The 20,511-nt window shown below is 47.0% G+C and overlaps 1 protein-coding gene across 5 annotated transcripts in view; it reads left to right on the plus strand.

Moving 5' to 3' along the window:
* The window catches only part of ARSG (arylsulfatase G), a 151,002-nt gene that overhangs the window by 72,195 nt on the left and 58,296 nt on the right, over positions 1-20,511 (plus strand). For all 5 annotated transcript variants that reach the window (XM_063718916.1, XM_024234748.3, XM_054537311.2 and 2 more), the window contains exons 3-5: positions 10,811-10,998; positions 14,323-14,370; positions 18,764-18,875. In XM_063718916.1, the coding sequence (XP_063574986.1) occupies positions 10,811-10,998; positions 14,323-14,370; positions 18,764-18,875 (348 nt within the window). The remainder of the gene's footprint in view (positions 1-10,810; positions 10,999-14,322; positions 14,371-18,763; positions 18,876-20,511) is intronic.

Genomic DNA, 20,511 nt, shown 5'->3' on the forward strand with positions numbered 1-20,511 from the left:
GGAACTTAATAAATGTCCATGAAATCTTCACAATTTATGTTCTTGTGCCGTGGCTTCAGCCAATCCCTCCATTCGGTGTCCCTGACTTCTCGCAACACCTGACCCTGCATTTTCATATTTTACTGGGTTCCATGAGTTATGAAGCTGGTTCTGCTGTGCTGGATAAAGAGACAACACCAGCAAGCTTGGGCCAGCTTGTACAGAGCTACAAATTCTGACCAAAGTGAAGCCAGAGGCAACAGAAGCTTATGACTTAATATATGTGAAGTGCTTGGAAAAGTGCCTGGATTATAGTAAGTGTTTCATAAATGTCAGCTATAAGAGTAATAAGAGGGCCGGGCCCAGTGGCTCATGCCTGTAATCCCAGCATTTTGGGAGGCCAAGGCGGGTGGATCATGAGGTCAGGAGATCGAGACCATCCTGGCTAACATGGTGAAACCCCGTCTCTACTAAAAATACAACAACAAAAAAATTAGCCGGGCATGGTGGCAGACACCTGTAGTCCCAGGTACTCGAGAGGCTGAGGTAGGAGAATGGCGTGAACCCAGGAGGCAGAGCTTGCAGTGAGAGGAGATTGCACCACTGCGCTCCAGCCTGGGTGACAGAGCGAGACTCTGTCTCAAAAAAAAAAAAAAAAAAAAAAAAAGAGTAAGAAGAGGCCAGGCATGGTGGCTCATGCCTGTAATCCCAGCACTTTGGGAGGCCAAGGCGGGCAGATCACCTGAGGTCAGGAGTTCGAGACCAGCCTGGCCAACATGGCAAAACCCCACCTCTACTAAAAATATAAAATTAGCCGAGCATGGTGGTGTGCGCCTGTAATCCCAGCTACTTGGGAGGCTGAGGCAAGAGAATTGCTTGAACCTGGGAGGTAGAGGTTGCAGTGAGCCGAGATTGTGCCATTGCACTCCAGCCTGGGCAACAAGAGCAAAACTCTGTCTCAATAATAATAATAATAATAATAAAAGAGTAATAAGAGTAGTTATAAGGAAGGTTTAGGAGTGTGAGCCGGGAGGATCCTTGTGCTTCAGTCTCAGGAGGAAGGGAACAGAAAAAGCTGGGTAGAGATGAACATTTGGGGAGCAAAATTGTGAGCAATAGCTAGAACTCGATTTGGACATCAAAGGGTGGCAGTTACTAGCTACCAGCCACATCCACATCCCGGGCTCAGAAGTTGGGTCCCGGTGGTCCCAATATGTGTGGCTGCCAAGGACGCTTTGAAAGAAACCTGTGCCTGGGAAATTTTACCCCAGGCCCCCAGTGATGGAGGGAAGAAAGCTTCAGTGTTTCTTCTAGTCCCCAGGAGACCGATAGTCAGGAAGGAAGAGGTGGCCGGGATGGCACCAGGAGCTCCCTGAGGTTCTGGAGGGAGGACCTCACCCAACCCGTCGGTGCATATGTTGGCGCACACACCTTGCCTGCCCTCATTCTGTCAGACAGAGGGATCAACGGCCTGCTTCTAAGACTGTGGTTTCAAGGCCAGGCCAGGCTTCCAGATGGACAGGGCTGGGCTCTCACAGTGCAATTTCACTGCTTTCTGATGATGTCCATTGCTTTTGTCACCTTGAAAAACAGCGTCAGGGAATGAACCCATCTTCGGGGACCAAGGCCCAGGTCTCTTTAGCAAGCCTTGTTATGTGGTATGAAAGCAAAGAGGATAGTGGCGTCATCCAATCAGCACACATTTGGTAGCAGCCCATTTATTCTTTGCTGTGCTGGAGACTTCATAGTGAACCAAACATTATCTTATGAGAGACACAGACGTTCTTCTGGCTGTGTATTGCTGAGTAACAAGCCAGCCCCAACCTCAGGTTCAAGCAACAACCATTTTCTTAGAGCCCATGATCTTTGCGGTGAGGAATTCAGGCACTCCTTGGTTGGGCAATTCTTTAGTACTGGGCGTTGACTAAGGTCGCCTCGTGGAGTGTAGCAAGCAGATGGTCAGGCTGGGAGGTCTGAGATGGCCTTGCTCCCATGGTGGACATCTCCACGGGGAAGGTCTGAGCTGGGATCACCGTCCAGAGGACCTACAGACGGCCTCTGCAACGTGATGGTCTCTGGGTGGTTCAGCTTCTTATATGGCGGCTCACAGAGTGTTTCCAGACAGGAGGTAGAAGCTGCCAGTCTTGTAAGGCCTGAGCCCAGCAACTGGCATATAGGGTCACTCACTGCCACGTTATTCTATTGGTCAGTGCAGTCACAGAACCCACTCAGATTCAAGGGGAGGGGACATAGACCCCACCTCTCAATGGAAGGCATGTCAAAGCATTTGTGGCATTTATTTATTTACTTATTGAGACAGGGTCTCACTCTGTCCCCCAGGTTGGAGTGCAGTGGTCACTGCAGCCTCTAACTCCTGGGCTCAAGCCATCCTCCCACCTCAGCCCCACCAAGTAGCTGGGACTACAGGCGTGTATCACCACACCTGGCTAATTTTTAAATATTTTGTAGAGACGGGAGTCTCCCTATATTGCCCAGGCTGGGTCTCGAACTCCTGGACTCAAGCAATGATCACTGTCGTAGTTGAGTGTTATGAGATATGTCGGCTGGGCGTGGTGGCTCACGCCTGTAATCCCAGCACTTTGGGAGGCTGAGACGGGCGGAACTTAAGGTCAGGAGATTGAGACTATCCTGGCTAACATGGTGAAACCCCGTCTCTACTAAAAATACAAAAAAAAAAAAATTAGCCGGGTGTGGTGGTGGGTGCCTGTCATCCCAGCTACGCAGGAGGCTGAGGCAGGAGAATGGCATGAACCTGGAAGGCGGAGCTTGCAGTGAGCTGAGATTACACCACTGCACTCCAGCCTGGGCAACAGAGTGAGACTCTGTCTCAAAAAAAAAACAAAGAAAAGATATATGTCAAATGATACATAATTACATGGAGAAGGGAGACCCCGCTTCTGTGCAGGTATTGGGTTGTGGCAGATAGGTTGCAGGACGAAAGATCAGGGAGGAAGTCATTGAAGTGCTAACATTTGAACTTTTGATGTAGGCCTTGAAGACAGCTGGGATTTGCCAATGAATGGAAAGTAGGATAGTGGGGAGAGACATTCCCAGTGGGGAGAACAGCGTGTGCAAAGGCACAGATGCATGGGAGTGACGTGGTGTGTTGGGGGCATAAGATGTGCAGGTGTCAGGGGCAGCAGATAAGCCCAGAGAAGCAGGAAGAACAAGATCATGTTTTTCTTTTCTTTTTTTGAGATGGAGTCTCACTCTGTCGCCCAGGCTGGAGTGCAGTGGTGCTATCTCAGCTCGCTGCAACCTCTGCCTCCCAGTTTCAAGCAATTCTTCTGCCTCAGCCTCCCGAGTAGCTGGGACTACAGACACCCACCACCACACCTGGCTAATTTTTGTATTTTTAGTAGAGACGGGGTTTCACTATGTTGGCCAGGATGGTCTCGATCTCCTGACCTCAGGTGATCCGCCTGCCTCGGCCTCCCAAAGTGCTGGGATTACAGGTGTCGGCCACTGCACCTGGCCTTCTTTCTTTTCTTTTCTTTTTTCTTTTTTTTTTAAGACAGAGTCTCACTCTGTCGCCCAGGCTGCAGTGCAGTGGCGCTATCTCAGCTCACTGCAACCTCTGCCTCCCGGATTCAAGCGATTCTCCTGCCGCAGTCTCCTGAGTAGCTGGGACTACAGACACCCGCTGCCACATCTGGCTCATTTTTGTATTTTTAGTAGGGACAGGGTTTCACTATGTTGGCCAGGCTGGTCTTGAACTCCTGACCTAAAGTGATCCACCCACCTTGGCCTCCCAAAGTGCTGGGATTACAGGCGTGAACCACCACGCCTGGCCAAGATCATGTTTTCCAATAAGGAATTGGTGTGATCAAATTTGCATTATGGAAAAACATTTGGGTTGGGCACAGTGGCTCATGCCTGTAATCCCAGCACTTTGGGAGGCCAAGGCGGGAGGATCACTTGAGGCCAGGAATTTGAGACCAGCCTTGCCAACATGGCGAAACCCCATTTCTATTAAAAATATAAAAATTAGCTGGGCATGGTGGCACGCATCTGTAATCTTAGGTACTCAGGAGGCTGAGGTAGGAGAATCACTTGAACCCAGGAGGTGGAGGTTGCAGTGAGCTGAGATTGCAGCATCACTGCATTCTAGCCTGGGCAACAGGACGAGACTCTGTCTCAAATAAATAAATAAATAAATAAGAAAAGAAAAAGAAAAACATTTGTACTAGTGTGGAGGGTGACGTGAGGTGACAGGAAGATCAGGCTCCTGTAATAACCTTGACTCTAGCTCCTAAGGACCTCTATGGAGGCCGTGATAGTGGGTGGCAGAGAGGGAGGACAGATCTGGGAGAATTGATAGAACTTGGTGACCACCTGTCATGGAGAATGAGCGGGAGTGAAGCGTCTAGGCAGCCCTGATGGGTTCTCTGCTGGGATGTGGGGTGGATGGTGGTGGCACCGCTCCCCGGATGGCAGATGGGAGCAATTTTTGGAGGGGAAGACACTGAGGGCAGCCCTGGATTATTGCGTTTAAGGTGCCAAGAAGAGATGTCCGGGAGGGGAGGGGAGCGAAGGTGGTCTCCACATGAAGTCTGAACTGGAAATACGGATTTGGAGATCATCAGCTTTTAGGCATTAGTTTAGAGAGTGGGGCTGTCTGAGACTTCCCAGAGTGTGTGAGTGGACTAGAAGTAAAAAGAGGGCTGGGGAGGGAGCCTGGGCACATCCATCATCTTAGAGATGGACAAAGGAAGACAGGCCCACAATGGAGGGAGAACAGCAGCCATCAGGGATGCCAAAGGAGGATGAAGACAGGTCTCCTGGGAGGCAAAGGAGGAAGGTTTCCAGAAGCAAGGTGCTGACTGGATGATCATGACCCCGAACAGGCACCTGGAGATTAGGAAGCTAAGCAGAAAGCCTTCTATTTTATTTATTTATTTATTTATTGTTTTGAGATGGAGTTTCGCTCTTGTTACCCAGGTTGGAGGGCAATGGTACGGTCTCAGTTCACCGCAACCTCCGCCCCCTGGATTCCAGTGATTCTCCTGCCTCAGCCTCCTGAGTAGCTGAGACTACAGGCATGTGCCACCACGCCCAGTTAATTTCGTATTTTTAGTAGAGACGGGGTTTCTCCGTGTTGGTCGGGCTGGTCTCGAACTCCCGACCTCAGGTGATCCGCCCGCCTTGGCCTCCTAAAGTGCTGGGATTAGAGGTGTGAGCCACTGCTCCCAGCCAGCAGAAACTCTTCTTTCCAAAAGCATACATTCCTAGAATCCCAGCACGGCTCGCTCCAGGAAACTTCTGTCTTCAGGCAGGTCTCCGAGGAAAACCCCCAGGCATTCAGGTGCCTGGTTTTTCTCTAGATGTTTTTTAGGGTACAAAAACCTTGAAAAACTGGCTTCCCTGAATAGATCATTCCAGTGTTGTGTCATCTGATTTCAAGAGGCCTTCCCCAGGCCCAGTTAGTACTTTCCTCCATTCACATTGAGCTGTATTTGAAGATGTGTGTGTGTGTGCATGCATGTGTGTTGTATACATGTGTGTTTTTAGTGTGTGTGTGTGTGTGTCCCACACCTGTCTTTGGATGGTTAAGCCTCAAGGTCTCTTCTCATGCCCAAGCCAAATTCATTTTTCTCTCCTCCCTTACATTAGGCCAGGGGGACTGAGGACATTTTCCTCTCCGCTTTAAAACTTTACTTTATCTCAGTTTCCTCCTTCCAAGACTGGCTGTGGAGTGGGCCAGTCTCCCCTGCCCCTTCCCTTCAACTTTCAAGACAAGCTTCTGGAGTTCTTAGTAGAGGCAGCATGGTTTAATGGCACCTGCATAGGATTTGGAATCAGACACGCCTGAGTCCCAGGGTGTGCCCTTGGATACCTGACTGTATAGTGCCACGGCCAGGAGCATGGACTGGATCTGCCTGGATACAAATTGTGGCTCTACCCCTTCCAGCAGTGTGAGGCAAGGTCTTTAACCTCCCTCTGCCTCAGTTTCTTCATCTATATATGGGAATCCTTATATGAGCCCATCCTAGGGCTCTCCCAGGAGGGGCATTTAATGCCGTTAAATGACTTAGCACATGTAAAGCGCCCTGTTCATAGTTCAAGCTAAATAAATGGTTATAACTATTCATTGTAAAATGGAAACGACCTCCTTGGACTTTCGTTTGAAAATGAAACTGGAAGGTCATCGAGTATAGGGACTGTTTCTTTGCTTCCTTAACATGGATTACAGGGTCTGCCCCAGTAGCTGTTGCAGCTCAGTAAATATTTTTGTAATGAGTGAAATGATAAATGAATCCCTTTGTTATAAATCAGTAGCTTTCTCTCCTGAAGACCTCCTGACAGCCAGCTTAAGGGGCCAAGGCCCCTGCCTAAGAGATTCTCTTTGAGCATTCTCCACTCAGTCTGTAGGATTTTTTTTTTTTTTTAAATGAAGTGATATATACATAACATAAAATTAGCCACTTTGTAGCCGGGCGTGGTGGCGCGTGCCTGTAATCCCAGCTACAGCTCTCAGTTGGGAGGCTGAGGCAGAAGAATCGCTTGAACCCGGGAGGTGGAGGTTGCAGTGAGCCAAGATCGCACCACTGCACTCCAGCCTGGGTGACAGAGCGAGACTGTCTCAAAAAGAGAAAAATAAATAAAAATTAAAATTAAAAAAATAAAAAAGAGGAATATTATTCTTCCATATGCCTATAATACTGTTATTATACTCAGAAAATGAACAAAAATTCCCTGATGTCTTACATTGGGTCTGTATTAAAATTCCCTTAATTATCCTCAAATGTATTGTTAGTTTATTTGAACTGCAGGCCAATCAAGGCTCACATATTACATTTGGTTTTGTCTCTTTATTGTCTTTAATGTAGGTTACTACCCACCCCAATCCCATTTTATCCCTTGATGTCGACTTTTTGAAGAGACTAGACCAGTTTTCTTGTAGAATATCAAAATACTGGTTTGTTAAATTACTTCCTTGTGGTATCATTTAATTTGTTTTTCTATGAGCTGTATTTCCTGTAACCTGGAAATTAGATCTAGAGGTTTGATTAGATTCAGGGTAAACGTTTTTGGCAAGAATCCTTGATTTTATAAACTTCATCTTGCATCCCATCAGGAGATGTACGAGGTCAGGGTACCCGTTGTGCATGACACTAAACTTAATCATTTTATAAGGTGGGGATCACCAGCTGTGTCCAGTTTATGATGCTCCGCGGTTGACACTCTGAACAACCACTCCCAACACATCCACTGATCATCAGTTATTAGCTGGGGGATGGGTTGATTTGGCTGCCCCAAAAGAAAAAAAAAATAGATGAGGGTTGGGTGAGGTGGAGGTGGGGTTGCAAAAATGGTGATTTCCTGAGCCTGCCATCCCTTCCCTGAGTCCGACTTGCCTGGCAAGCTTCTGCAAAGGAGTGCTTTCCCTCATCACCTAGTGATGACTATGATCCTTCTAAAGTGTCAAGATGAATGTTTAATTATAAATTTTTAGGGTGTGGAGTTGGCATAACATTCTTTTCTAATGGTGGTAAATGAATTTTTCTGAGTGTCAGTGTGAACTAATGGATTTTTATTTATTCATGGCTTACAATCAAATACACTAATTGTTCTTTTTTTTTTTTTGTAACTGAGTCTTGCTCTGTCTCCCAAGCTGGAGTACAGTGGTGCGATCTCGGCTCACTGCAACCTCTGCCTCCCGGGTTCAAGCGGTTCTCGTGCTTCAGCCTCCTGAGTAGCTGGAATCACAGGCATGTGCCACCATGTCCGGCTATTTTTTTGTATTTTTAGTAGACTCCGAGTTTCGCCATGTTGGCCAGGCTGGTCTCGAACTCCTGGCCTCAAGTGATCCACCTGCCTCAGCCTCCCAAAGTTCTGGGATCACAGGTGTGAGCCACCACGCCAGGCCTAATTGTTTTCTGATGCCCACATTATCCCAAGTTTGGCCAGGAGGAGCCCCTGGAAGTTGGCTCTTGGGTCTTTGCTTCCTGGCACAAGCAGATGTCCCAGACTCCCCTGGTACTTCTCCTTCCTCAAATCTGGAATTAACTATTTCTCCAAGGAGAGCCGATTCCTTTTACTGCAGGATGGTGTTTAAAACAAAGAGGTGTAGCATCCTCATTGCTACAGGTGTGTCAATGATTCTAGGCCCTTTCAGCAGATAGTAGCTAGGAGATCTATATTTTTAAAAAGCATGAGTTCATAATGACTTCTGTATTAGTTTTAACATTATAGGTTTTTTATTATCTTCTTTTATTTTATATCTTTACCTTTTACCCTGGAAATCTCGGTTCCTGATTAGGAACATTAATATAATTACTTGTTTGCTTTACTCTACCATATCACATAAAAGTAGTTTCAAAATCCTGAACCCAATATTGCCACCAGTGGAACAGCTACTGAGTGAAGTTTAAGCTTTCTTTGTGGTTCTCTTTGTCCTTAGATTATATCCCATTAATGTTGTACAACCAGAACACTGGGTGCTAATATTACTTGAAATGATTCTTTCCTCTGTGTGGTCATATTACTGTTTATTATATGATTGGATTTATTTGTTTCAGCGTTTTGTTTTTTTTTTTTTAATTACAGGGTCTGCTTGTTTTTCCCTTGTGGTTTAATTCTACTTTTTGGCCATGTCAAACATTTACAAAGTGCGAAAGTCAAACTGTATAACAACATAGTCCAGAGAATCTTGCTTTCCCCCTCCACGTACTGTTTCTCCCTCCCCTTGTGGGAAACCATTCTTTTATTAGCTTCTGCTGTATCCTTTCAGTGTTTCCTTTTGCAAAAATAAGAATATCATGCTGTTCCTCCACCAGGAGTGCCTGTCCTTGTGCTTTTTGAAGTGTTCATAACAGTCCCATCTTTTAGATTGATTCCAACCTCTGTGCCACTTCCTGTGTGGAGATTTCTCTAAACCTTGGACCGTCATCCAGTTCTTTCTCCGGATCTCAATCCTAGAGCGTTCCTTATCTCCATTTCCTATGGCTCTATCCATCTATTTGGGGTCTTAATTACATACCATTGTGCATTGTTGTGACTTAAATTTGCTCACGTCTTGTCACTCAATGTCTTGTTTCTGCATGTTCCTTGAGGGTAGGATAACGGCTAGAATTCTTTTGTATTTCTCAACAATGTCTAAAAAAGGACTGGGCATACAGTAATAGGTAATAGATTCAGTCAATTCTTTTTTAAAATTTTTTGATACCGAGTCTTGCTCTGTTGTCCAGACTGGAGTGAAGTGACGTGATCTTAGCTCACTGCAACCTCCGACCCCAGGGTTCAAGTGATTCTCCTGCCTCAGCCTCCCAAGTAGCTGGGGTTACAGGCATGCACCACCATGCCTGGCTGATTTTTGTATTTTTTGTAGAGACGGGGTTTCGCCATGTTGGCCAGGCTGGTCTCCAACTCCTGACCTCAGGTGATCCACCTGCCTCGGCCTCCCAAAGTGCTGGGATTAAAGGAGTGAACCACTGCGCCCGACCTCAGTCAATTCTTGTTATTGATAATAGTTATGTTCTATCAAGCCACCGTGAGTACTGAATTAGGGAATACTGACTCTTTTGCTCCAAGGGAAAATATGGAGTTAGCTTCCTGTGGGCATCTGTTCACAACATTTTCATTCACTAATTAAATTAATACATAACTGTATTTTGCAACCTCGGCTCACTGCAACCTCTGCCTCCTGGGTTGAAGCGATTCTCCTGCCTTGGCCTCCCAAGTAGCTGGGGTTACAGGCACCCGCCACCACACCCGGCTAATTTTTAAAAAAATATTATTGGTAGAGACAGGGTTTCACCATGTTTACCAGGCTGGTCTTGAACTCCTGACCTCAAGTGATCCACCTGCCTCAGCCTCCCAAAGTGCTGGGATTACAGGCGTGAGCCACCGCACCTGGTCCTGACACATACATTTTCTCTATAAGGCACATCAAAGCCTTTGAGAGCTTAGGAACACTACACAGCACTTAGGCGCTACATCTGGGGGCCATTTTCCACAGTGAAACCACCAACACAAAACACAAAAATGCAAAAGCCGTGGCTCTAAATAGACTGTGAGGACATTTGTTTACAGTGTGATATGAGAGCTGAAACCAGAAGGGAGAGGTCACCTTGTTCAGCCTCCACTGAGAATGTGTGCACCAAAGCTACTCAAACTTTTTGCAGGTCTGCCTAGATCCGCAAATGACCCTAAATCACCTCAAGTATTGATTTTGGGATTAAAAAAATACGTTAGTAAGTAGGCACGTTTGAAATGTGGAATCTTCTAATAAATAAGATTGAATTTGTTGGATTAAATCCATTTGAATGAGTTGTGGAAACTTGGACTACTTGTGTTACCTCTCTGGGTTTCTTTTTCCTGAAACCCAGAAATCCTATTTCCTTTTTTTGTTTTGTTTTGTTTTCTTTTTTGAGATGGAGTCTCGCTCCTGTCACCCAGGCTGGAGTGCAGTGGCGTGATCTTGGCTCTCCGCAACCTCCGCCTCCCAGGTTCAAGCGATTCTCCTGTGTCAGTCTCCTGAATAGCTGGGACTACAGGCGCACGCCACTGCGCCCAGCTAATTTTTATATTTTTAGTAGAGACGGGGTTTCACCATGTTGGCCAGGCTGGTCTTGAACTCCTGACCTCAGGTGATCCTCCCACCTCGGCCTCTCAAAGTGTTGGGATTACAGGGGTGAGCCACCGCGCCCTGCCAGAAATCCCATTTCCTGACTTGTTCCATGACTGGGTGATCTTTGATCTTTGATCTTTGAGCACTGAAATTGCAGGAACTGAGTGGGCACTGCCTTTTCTTTTACTCTGGCTTCCTGTGGTTGATGCGGTCCTGACCACTGTCCTTTCCCTGCAGGTTTGTGGATTTCCATGCAGCTGCCTCCACCTGCTCACCCTCCCGGGCTTCCTTGCTCACCGGCCGGCTTGGCCTTCGCAATGGAGTCACGCGCAACTTTGCAGTCACCTCTGTGGGAGGCCTTCCGCTCAACGAGACCACCTTGGCAGAGGTGCTGCAGCAGGCGGGTTACGTCACTGGGATGATAGGTAACTCTGGGCCCTGTCTGCCTGTTGCATTTACTGCAGTGGCAGCTACCTTGTGTTTGCAAATTCCCAACATACTGCCTGTCTGCTTTCCTGTTCATGTCTTGCTGTGTGAGTTAGGGATGCTCTCAGCTATAAGGAACTGAAAAGACCTAACAGTGAATTAAAACATACATGGAGCTATTTTCCTCCCATTATAGCAAGTTTTGTGGTAAGTGGTTGCTTTCATTAATTCAGCTGCTCAAAGATGCTGCCGGGACCCAGGTGCTCTCACTCGATCTTTCTGCTCTGCCATCCTTAGCATGTTGGTGTTTGGTGTTTGTCCTCATGCTCGCTGCCTCAGGACTGCCATCCAGCGACTTTAAGCCCCTGAACCACGATTTGGCTCAAGGAAGGAAGAAGAGAAGGGAGGTGGCTCAGCTCCGCCCGCGCCCCAAGAATTGCACTTACATCTTATTGGCCAGAGCTGGGTCTTTTGGCCACGCCTCACTGCTGCACTCCCAGATTGAGAAAGTGGGGACAGCATTGTAGTGACTGACTTGAACTTGGGCATGGTAATCTCCCTCCCTTTGAACAAAACCACCGTTCTATTAGCAGGATACACGGGGACGTGGGCATCGCTGGGAGACCAGCAACGTCTGCCACATTGTCCAATGACTTCCTCTCCTTTAAAACATTTTTTTAGGCATCTCTTACTCAGCATTTATTATGTGCTAGGCACTGGGCTGAGTGTTTATTGGCATGAAGATGATTATTGTATTGGCAAGAGAACGGAGTTTCAGACCGGTGAAGAGAAGCCGCCTAACCTGGAGGGGTGGAGGCCAGGTCTAGGCAGGTGTATCTGTTCCCAGCCTTGCCCTGAGGCTCTGCCTCACTGCCCTTCTCCCCTCCAGGAGCCAAGACAGCCCAGTATTCCCAGAAGTATCCTCAGCTGCCTGCGTTTGTTAGTCTAACTCTCAAAGAGCTGGACCCCTTGGGATCCCTGCCTCCTCCACCATACAGGAAATTGCAAGGGAGGGAGGGTGCGACCACAAGCGGGTAGCCCTGTGGGCATGACTTGGGTGTCTGAACCGTGTGAACCTGTGGGAGGTTGTTCTACCCAGACCCAGGGCTGGTGCCTCTGCTATTGGCCTTTTTATCCCACTCTGGGTTAAAGAGCCTGATATCCTTTTATGGAAGCTCAACCTGGAGTGCGGCATTCTTTGTCCCAGAAGGGGTAAGTCCCAGGCTGTAGGAGAGACCAATTAAGGTCCCACACTTCTCTTTTTGCAAACCCTTTCTTCCCATACCCCAAGGAGTCATTATGTTAACAACATCAACACCAAGACACCATTTGTGAAACTGCCACTGTGGGCTGACTCTCCTTACTAGGCCAGTTACATGCGTCCGTGTAAACCTCACAGCCAGCTGAATGAACTGGCTCACGCCTGTAATCGCAGCACTATGGAAGGCTGAGGTGGGAGGATCCCTTGAGCCCAGGAGATCGAGAGCAGCCTGGGCACCATAGTGAGACTCTGTATCTACAAATAAGTAAATAAATAATAAACCTCATAGCCAGGAAGGGTTTGGTCCCAGGGCTGTTCCGGACTCAGCCCCTATGCTGCAGAAGTGGGGCTGGCTTCTTCTGGAGCTGGATTTGACCTCACTGGCCCCTCCGTCTTCATGCCTTTAAACTCCCAGTAAGCAACTGTTTGCAGCTTGACTGTTTAGCTGCCATTCCTCACCCCCTCACCACTCACGACACCTTTTGCATGTCCTGGACAGGATATTTAAGCATATCCAGCTGTTGAAATTATGAACTAAAGTACACTTTTAGGAAAAATTAAAGACCCACCAAAGGAATATCAGATCCATTTACAACACTCACACTTTGCTTCTAATCTCGGTCCAAGTTTATGTGTTGCCTAGCTGTGCGAATACCACTGGGCTCCACTTTTCCCCCTTTCACATTATTCTATGTTTCCATGTAACATAATTTTACATATTATAATTTTTATGATTAAACAATACTTTTCATAATTTTAATATAATGTCATGTTCCCATGTAATGTTTAATCCAAATATTTCACATAATGCTTAATCCATTTCTCTCAAATTTTTTTGTTTATTTGAGACAAAGTCTTACTCTGCCGCCCAGGCTGGAGTACAGTGGCTCAATCTCTGCTCCCTGCAACCCCCACCTCCCGGGTTCAAGTGATTCTTCTGCCTCAGCCTCCCGAGTAGTTGGGATTACAGGTGTGCACCACCACACCCGGCTAATTTTTGTATTTTTAGTAGAGATAAGGTTTTGCCACGTTGCCCAGGCTAGTCTCAAACTCCTGGCCTCATGTGATCTGCCTGCCTCGGCCTCCCAAAGTGCTGGGATTACAGACATGAGCCACTCAATTGAGAGAAATTGAGAGCCCATTTCTCTCAATTTTTATTAATCTTTTTTTTTCAATCCCATAGAGCAGTTGCAGGGAGGGAATAATGGACTCCCAGAGGCCCTTCATCCAGCTTCACCGATTCTTAATTTTTGCTACATGCAGTTGTCTTGAAAAAATAGTTTGATAGTGTCTTATTGAGGCCACAACAAATAATGTACTTAGACATACTCCTGTGGTTGCCCGTTAATCTCTCGTTTGAGCGGTTTAATGCTGCCAGCGTCTCGATCTTTGTACCACATTCTTTTCTTTGCCCCCTCACCATGGGGGTGACGTCCCTGGGGTCTACTCCTCAGAGCGGAAGAGCAGATCAGAGAGTTCTGACACTGTCAGAGCTCTTGCCACACATTGCCCAATTATTCCCCCAGATTGAACGCATTTGCAGACCGAGGAGCAGCAGGGCGTCTGAGTTTCCTCATTTGCTGCCCCGTAGGTGTCTCGGTGCTTGAACTGCAGGCTGCTGTTGTTGGCCAGAGAGGAAGATGATGAAACCAGGCAGGAAGCGGACATTTCTGAGACGACGTGGGGCGGTGCACCTGCACCCTGGGCCGCCTGGTGCCTTTGCAGGGCCCCAGCGCAGGAGGGCAAAGTGAAGGGGCCCATGTGGGGTTGCTGTGTTTGCGGAGCCCTCTTTGAGGGGCAGAGGCTCAGGCTTCTCTGGGCTCCTGGTGATGGGCTGTCTTCCTCTTTCAGTGTGGTTTCCCGTGTGAGTTATGTGTCCCTGTGGACACCATCTCGGCCCCAGAGAGCAAAGCCTGGCTTGTACACCGCATTGCAGCTTCTTTTTGCTTGTCCACAGTGCAAGGCGAAGCCAATGGAGAGCTGAGTGTGTGATCAGCTCCTCAGGGGGCTGTGGTACCCCTACGGGGATTCCTCTGAAAATCTCTCTTATGTTTTTCTACAGGCAAATGGCATCTTGGACACCACGGCTCTTATCACCCCAACTTCCGTGGTAAGAATTCTTTCGGGGATTTGTTACCTGGGAAACAGAAAATAAAGGTCTGTGTAAGACTCCGTGAACAGCTAAGCCATCCTGTCTCTGGGGGCAACCCTAAGTTAGGACATCTTTGTTCACAAGGTCATTTGGGTGCATTTGGGGTACCAGGGTTCTCCGGGACCTTACATCCCACTTGCTGGCATCTTCCTTGGCTGTCCTTCCTTGGTGCCTGTTTGCCCTTCCAGCTGCCCCATCACAGGCCCATCAGCTTTTTTGCCATCTCTCAGTTCTTTACACCTCAGGGAACATTCTGCCCCTTGAGGTCCAGACACGGCTAATCTGGGAAGAAGTAAAAATTGACTGATGGATTCACCGAAGCAGGAAACCTGGCCATAGACCCAAACAGGAGATGCTGCCTCTTGGCCTCTTCCTGCAGCCTTTGCTTCCTCACCCTCTGGCCTTGGGGAAGTAGGCCAAGATCAAGCTACCAAAGCTGGTTCTCTGAAAATCACTTTGCTGAAGGGCGGATTCTCCAAACGTCCAATTCACTGAATTATTGACGGTTTTTCAAAGTTGCAGTTCGTGCCACTGACCTTTTCCATTTCCTATAGGAAGCTGTGGACTTTCTCTTAAAGGCAGTTTACCATGATCGCAGCTTTCGTGGCTTCTCCTGTCCCTGGCCCCTTCCTCTTCTGCCATTTTATAAGCAAATGTGATTCTCTGACTATTTTGCAGACTTCTCCCCTCCCCTGCCCCAGTATCTCTCCCTATCTCTGTGGAAAACGGCTGAATTGTTCTGTCCTAGACCTGGCGGAAGGTTTGCATTAGAAGTTTTTTGCATTTGGAGAATGACTTTCAGAGGGTTGGCCTGGAGCCAGCCTTCAGCAGGGACCCACTGGTCAGTAACCCCATTGGCTGACATCTTCTTCAACTCTTACCTCCCCTTTGATGCTCATTCCTCTCCCTCTCTTCCCTTGACCCCCTTTTCCCAGGTGGCATCGTCCACACGTGCTTTAAAAAAAATGGCAGATGGGGGAAGTGAAGACCTGGCTTTTGCACTCACTAAAAATTACTCCAGAACTTATTTCCTCCTTGGTCTTCAGTTTTGTCACTTGACAATTGAGGGGTTGGACCAGATCAGGTGTTGGCACCTTGAGGGCATATTCCTGTGGTGAGGGAATACGGAGACCAGCTCCTGTGCAGCAGGAAGTGGTACCATGATGGAGCTGGTGTCTGCTGCGGGTGTGGGAAGTGGGAAGGAAAGAGTACCTCCTACCTATTTGCTCTTTGGACCAGACAATTCCAAAAAGCCTTCTGGCATGGACACTCTGAGGTTTCTTCATGCTTATGTCCAAGTTCACTCCTTTTCCCTCCTGCCTCTTACATCCTGTCTGTGGTACACTGTCCTGGTTCCCCATCTCACTCTGTCTCCCAGGCTGGAGTGCAGTGGCATGATCTCGGCTCACTGCAACCTCCGCCTCCCAGGTTCAAGTGATTCTCATGCCTCAGCCTCCCAAGTAGCTGGGACAACAGGCGCCCGCCACCATGCCCGGTTAATCTTTTGATTAAAAGCTTGGGTTGGAGAAGAGATAGAATGACAGAGGAAGTCAGAAAAAAACTTCACATACCCTGGGTTATGCCAAGCACACTTACACATTCCTTCTAAGCACCCAGGCTCCTCTTGCTGCCCTGGGCTGTTCCTCAGGTCAGGGCTCCTGCAAACACAACGAGGTCTTTCTAACACTGGGGTATGAGATGCCTGTGATTTAAATCAGTGGTTGGCATAGACCTGTGGTCCAAATCCAGTATGCTAGCTGTTTTTGTAAATAAAATTTTATTAGAAAACAGCAAGGCCAAGCATGGTGGATCACGCCTGTAATCCCAGCACTTTGGGAGGCCGAGGTGGGTGGATCACCTGAGGTCAGGAGTTTGAGATCAGCCAACATGGTGAACCCCTGTCTCTACTAAAAAAATAAAAAATTAGCTCGGCACGGTGGTGCATGCCTGTAATCCCAGCTATTTGGGAGGCTGAGGCAGGGGAACCGCTTGAACCCAGGAGGTGGAGGTTGCAGTGAGTCGAGATTGCGCCACTCCAGCCTAGGCAACAAAACTGAAACTTCATCTCAAAAAAAAAAAAAAAAAAAGAAAGAAAACAGCCAATATGTACAGTCATTTGTGTACATATTGTCTGTGGGTGTGTTTGCGCTGCAATGGCAGAGTTGAGTGGCCTTAACAGAGATCATCTGACCCACAAAACCTAAAATGTTTACTATTTGGCCCTTTCCGGCAAAAGTTTGCTCTCCTTGGTGGAAAGTCATCCTGATACTGGATGCAGTAGCATTTCAGGGCTATGTTGTGTACCTAGGGGGTAGCTAAATCCATTTGTACAAACCAAGTTAGCATGAAGGTATCAATTTTTTAAAAATACAACAAACAGGCTGGGCGTGGTGGCTCATGCCTATAATCCCAGCACTTTGGGAGGCCGAGGCAGGTGGATTACTTGAGGTCAGCAGTTTGCAACCAGCCTGGCCCACATGCTGAAATCCCATCTCTACAAAAATACAAAAATTAGCTGGGCGTGGTGGCAGGTGCCTGTAGTCCCAGCTACTCGGGAGGCTGAAGCACAAGAATCGCTTGAACCCAGGAGGTGGAGGTTGCAGTGAGCTGAGATCATGTCACTGCACTCCAGCCTGGGAGACAGAGTGAGACTCCGTCTCAAAAAGAAAAAAAAATACGACAAACATCTACTAGTTATTCTACATACACCACATATTGGGTTGGCAAAGATCTAATGTCTAACTCGAGGAGTGCATCACTAATGGGGAAGACGGTATTACCCAGATGATAAAAAGTCTGTAGGCTACACTAGGAGAATGGGTTGAGTTCAGGGCTGTGGCAGGCGGGATGCAGTGAAGAGCAGGGAAATCCTGTAGGAAACTTCACACTCAAATTGGGCTGAGAAGTGCTAATGCAGTTTCACCTGTGAGAGACACAGAGCGAGAATTCCAGGCAAAGCCACCGAGGCCCCAAAGCATGAGGCTCACAGGGAACTGAAGGGAGCTTGCTTCTTTTCGGAAGTGTGCTTATAGAGAGGGCCAAAAAGCATTTGGAGGGGCAGGAGTTGAAGGTGAAAACACAGCTCTCCCTATTCCTGGGCCTGGAATTTGAGGCTAATGAGAAATAGCAATTCTTTGTGAGATTTGAGTTCTACCTACCTCTAGGAAATAAAGAGAGCTGAAGCAGTTACCTGGGTAATTGGGGAAGGTTTCCCTTTTCTGGAGAATTTTTGCATTCTAGCTGCATATGCAGCTATAGCCTTTGATTAAAAGCTTGGGCTGGGCCGGGCACGGTGGCTCACACCTGTAATCCCAGCACTTTGGGAGGCTGAGATGGGTGTATCACAAGGTCAGGAGATCGAGACCATCCTGGCTAACACAGTGAAAACCCATCTCTACTAAAAATACAAAAAATTAGCTGGGCGTGGTGGCACGTGCCTGTAGTCCCAGCTACTCAGGAGGCTGAGGCAGGAGAATGGTGTGAACCTGGGAGGCGGAGCTTGCATTGAGCCGAGATTTCCCCACTGCACTCTAGCCTGGGTGACAGAGCGAGACTCCGTCTCAATAAATAAATAAATAAATAAATAAATAAATAAATAAATAAAGCTTGAGCTGGAGAAGAGATAGAATGAAGGAGGAACTCAGAAGAAAACTTCAACACAAAGGCTTTGGGTTTCAGTGCTCACACCCTTCCATCCCTCACCTTCACTCCACCACTCCAAGCCCAAATTCTGCTAGCCTTTTGAGTCCCAGCTGAAAGGCAGTATCTTTCAAGGAGCATTTTGCGATTCCTGCCCCATCCCTGTCCCACCATCTCTATCGGGGGTAACTTCCTCTGATCACTCTTGTTGGCTCACCTATTCATCTCTTATTGCTTAATCTGTATATCTTATTTTCTCCTCACATGAAAAGTCTCTTGAAGGCAGAATTTATTCTTTCTAAAAAATTTTTTATAATTTTTTTTCTCTGTGGTTGTGGCAGCTAAGAACAACTGTTTTTTTTTTTTTTTATCCCTTAAAGTGTCATGTGTATAGTAGGTTTTCACCAAATACTGAGTATGTTCATAATTTCATTGAAGATGTTAGGCGTTCAATAATTCTCTCCACTTCCTCCCAAACTGGGTTAATTCTAATCACAAGATGTTTTGCAAATCTAATCTAACAGCCAGAACCCAGCAAAGTGATTTTCTATGCACACTACAAAGGGATATTAATCAAATCCTCTTATAATTACATACTCTATAGCACTGCAGTATTAAATCATAGGAAATTACATTTTTGTCGTGGGTGTACGAAGGCAAGCACATGGAGTCGCAGCCACGTGGGGGTGCTAACCGGTTGCTTCTATTCCAGGTTTTGATTACTACTTTGGAATCCCATATAGCCATGATATGGGCTGTACTGATACTCCAGGCTACAACCACCCTCCTTGTCCAGCGTGTCCACAGGGTGATGGATCATCAAGGTAATGCTGTCTGACACATTTGCGATAGGCTCCAGGACAAGGCAAAGTTCCAAGACTGTGGTCCATCAGCAATAAATTAAAGATGCAGACAGGAAACAGTTAAGACGGCAAATAAGATACATGGTACATTCTGTGCAAATTTAAATGCGTTATTTGCAGGGAGTGCAAGAAACCTTTCAACGATGAGGTCCACAAAATTCTCCTATTGAAATTTTCCAGGTTCCTCGGACTATTGAGCTCAGCTAGGGAGAGCCTTGTGATGCTAGGGTCTCACACATGTGGGGCCTCCCTCCTCCTCTGCCTGCTGTCTTTGCTTCTAGCCCAGACACTGGACATGAGGAGGGAGGGAGGGAGAGAGAGAGAGAAAGAGAGAAAGTGCACAGGACTCCTTTTGAGCTTCTCCCTGCATGGACAACTAAGCCAGCATTCTGATGTTGGAATGCCAAACAGGCACCAAATAGGATGTTTTGAAAAAACATTTAATGAAATGGGAAAATGCTTATGATATAATAGTAAGTGAAAAAAAAAAGCAGGAAGCAAGTCATCAACAGTAAGATCTTAATGACCTCTGTAGTCCTATTTTTGTAGTCCTATCAACAGAGACTTAGAGGAGATATGCCAAAATGTTATCAACGACTCTCTCTGGTCGTGGGACTCAGGGTTTTCATTTTCTTTTTTTTTTTTTTTTTTTTTTTTGAGACGGAGTGTTGCTCTGTCACCCAGGCTAGAGTGCAGTGGTGCGATCTCAGCTCACTGCAACCTCTGCCTCACGGGTTCAAGAGATTCTCTTGCCTCAGCCTCTTGAGTAGCTGGGATTACAGGCGCCCACTACCACACCAGGCTAATTTTTGTATTTTTAGAAGAGACGGGGTTTCACCATGTTGGCCAGGCTGGTCTCGAACTCCTGACCTCAGGTTATCTGCCCACTTCGGCCTCCCAAAGTGCTGGGATTTCAGGCGTGAGTCACCGCACCCAGCGGTGACTCTTTCTCCACTTTCTCTTTATTTTCCTCTTTGTCATTGTATTTCCTAAATATCCTGAGATGCATTTATGATCACACAAAAAAAGATGATAAGCCTTACTCAGGTAATAAAGCAGCACAAAACACGTGTTCCCTTGTCCAGACAGTGCACTGTGGTTATTTCTAAGGCTACAGGTGTCTGAGCCACTTGGGAAAGGTGAGTCTCAGCTTGTCTATCTATAAAACAATAGTTAATATAATAATGGGTATTTATTGAGAAATTGTTACATTCTAAGCACTGTCTATATTTCTGTGTAATCCACATGACCACTGTGTGAGGTAGGTATTTCTTAGGTTGGTGCAAAAGTAATTGTGGTTTTTGCCATTGAAAGTAAAACCACAATTACTTTTGCACCAACCTGATACCTGATTTTACAGATAAGGAAGCTTATGTTGCCCAGGTTACACCGGAGCTGGAAAGAGGTAGGAATGGACATTCCAATCTGGGTCTCTCTGAGTCCAGAGCCCGTATGCCCTTCCTATGTTTGCTACTCATAGTGTAGTCATTGAACCAGCATGGTGGATATCACCTACATGCTTGGTAGACGTGCACAAATTCACACCCTACACCCACGTCTGCTTTTTAACAAGACTTAGGCGTGCAGTGAGCTATGA

The sequence above is a fragment of the Pongo abelii genome, chromosome 19, assembly GCF_028885655.2.
Source record: "Pongo abelii isolate AG06213 chromosome 19, NHGRI_mPonAbe1-v2.0_pri, whole genome shotgun sequence".
Lineage (NCBI taxonomy): Eukaryota > Metazoa > Chordata > Mammalia > Primates > Hominidae > Pongo > Pongo abelii.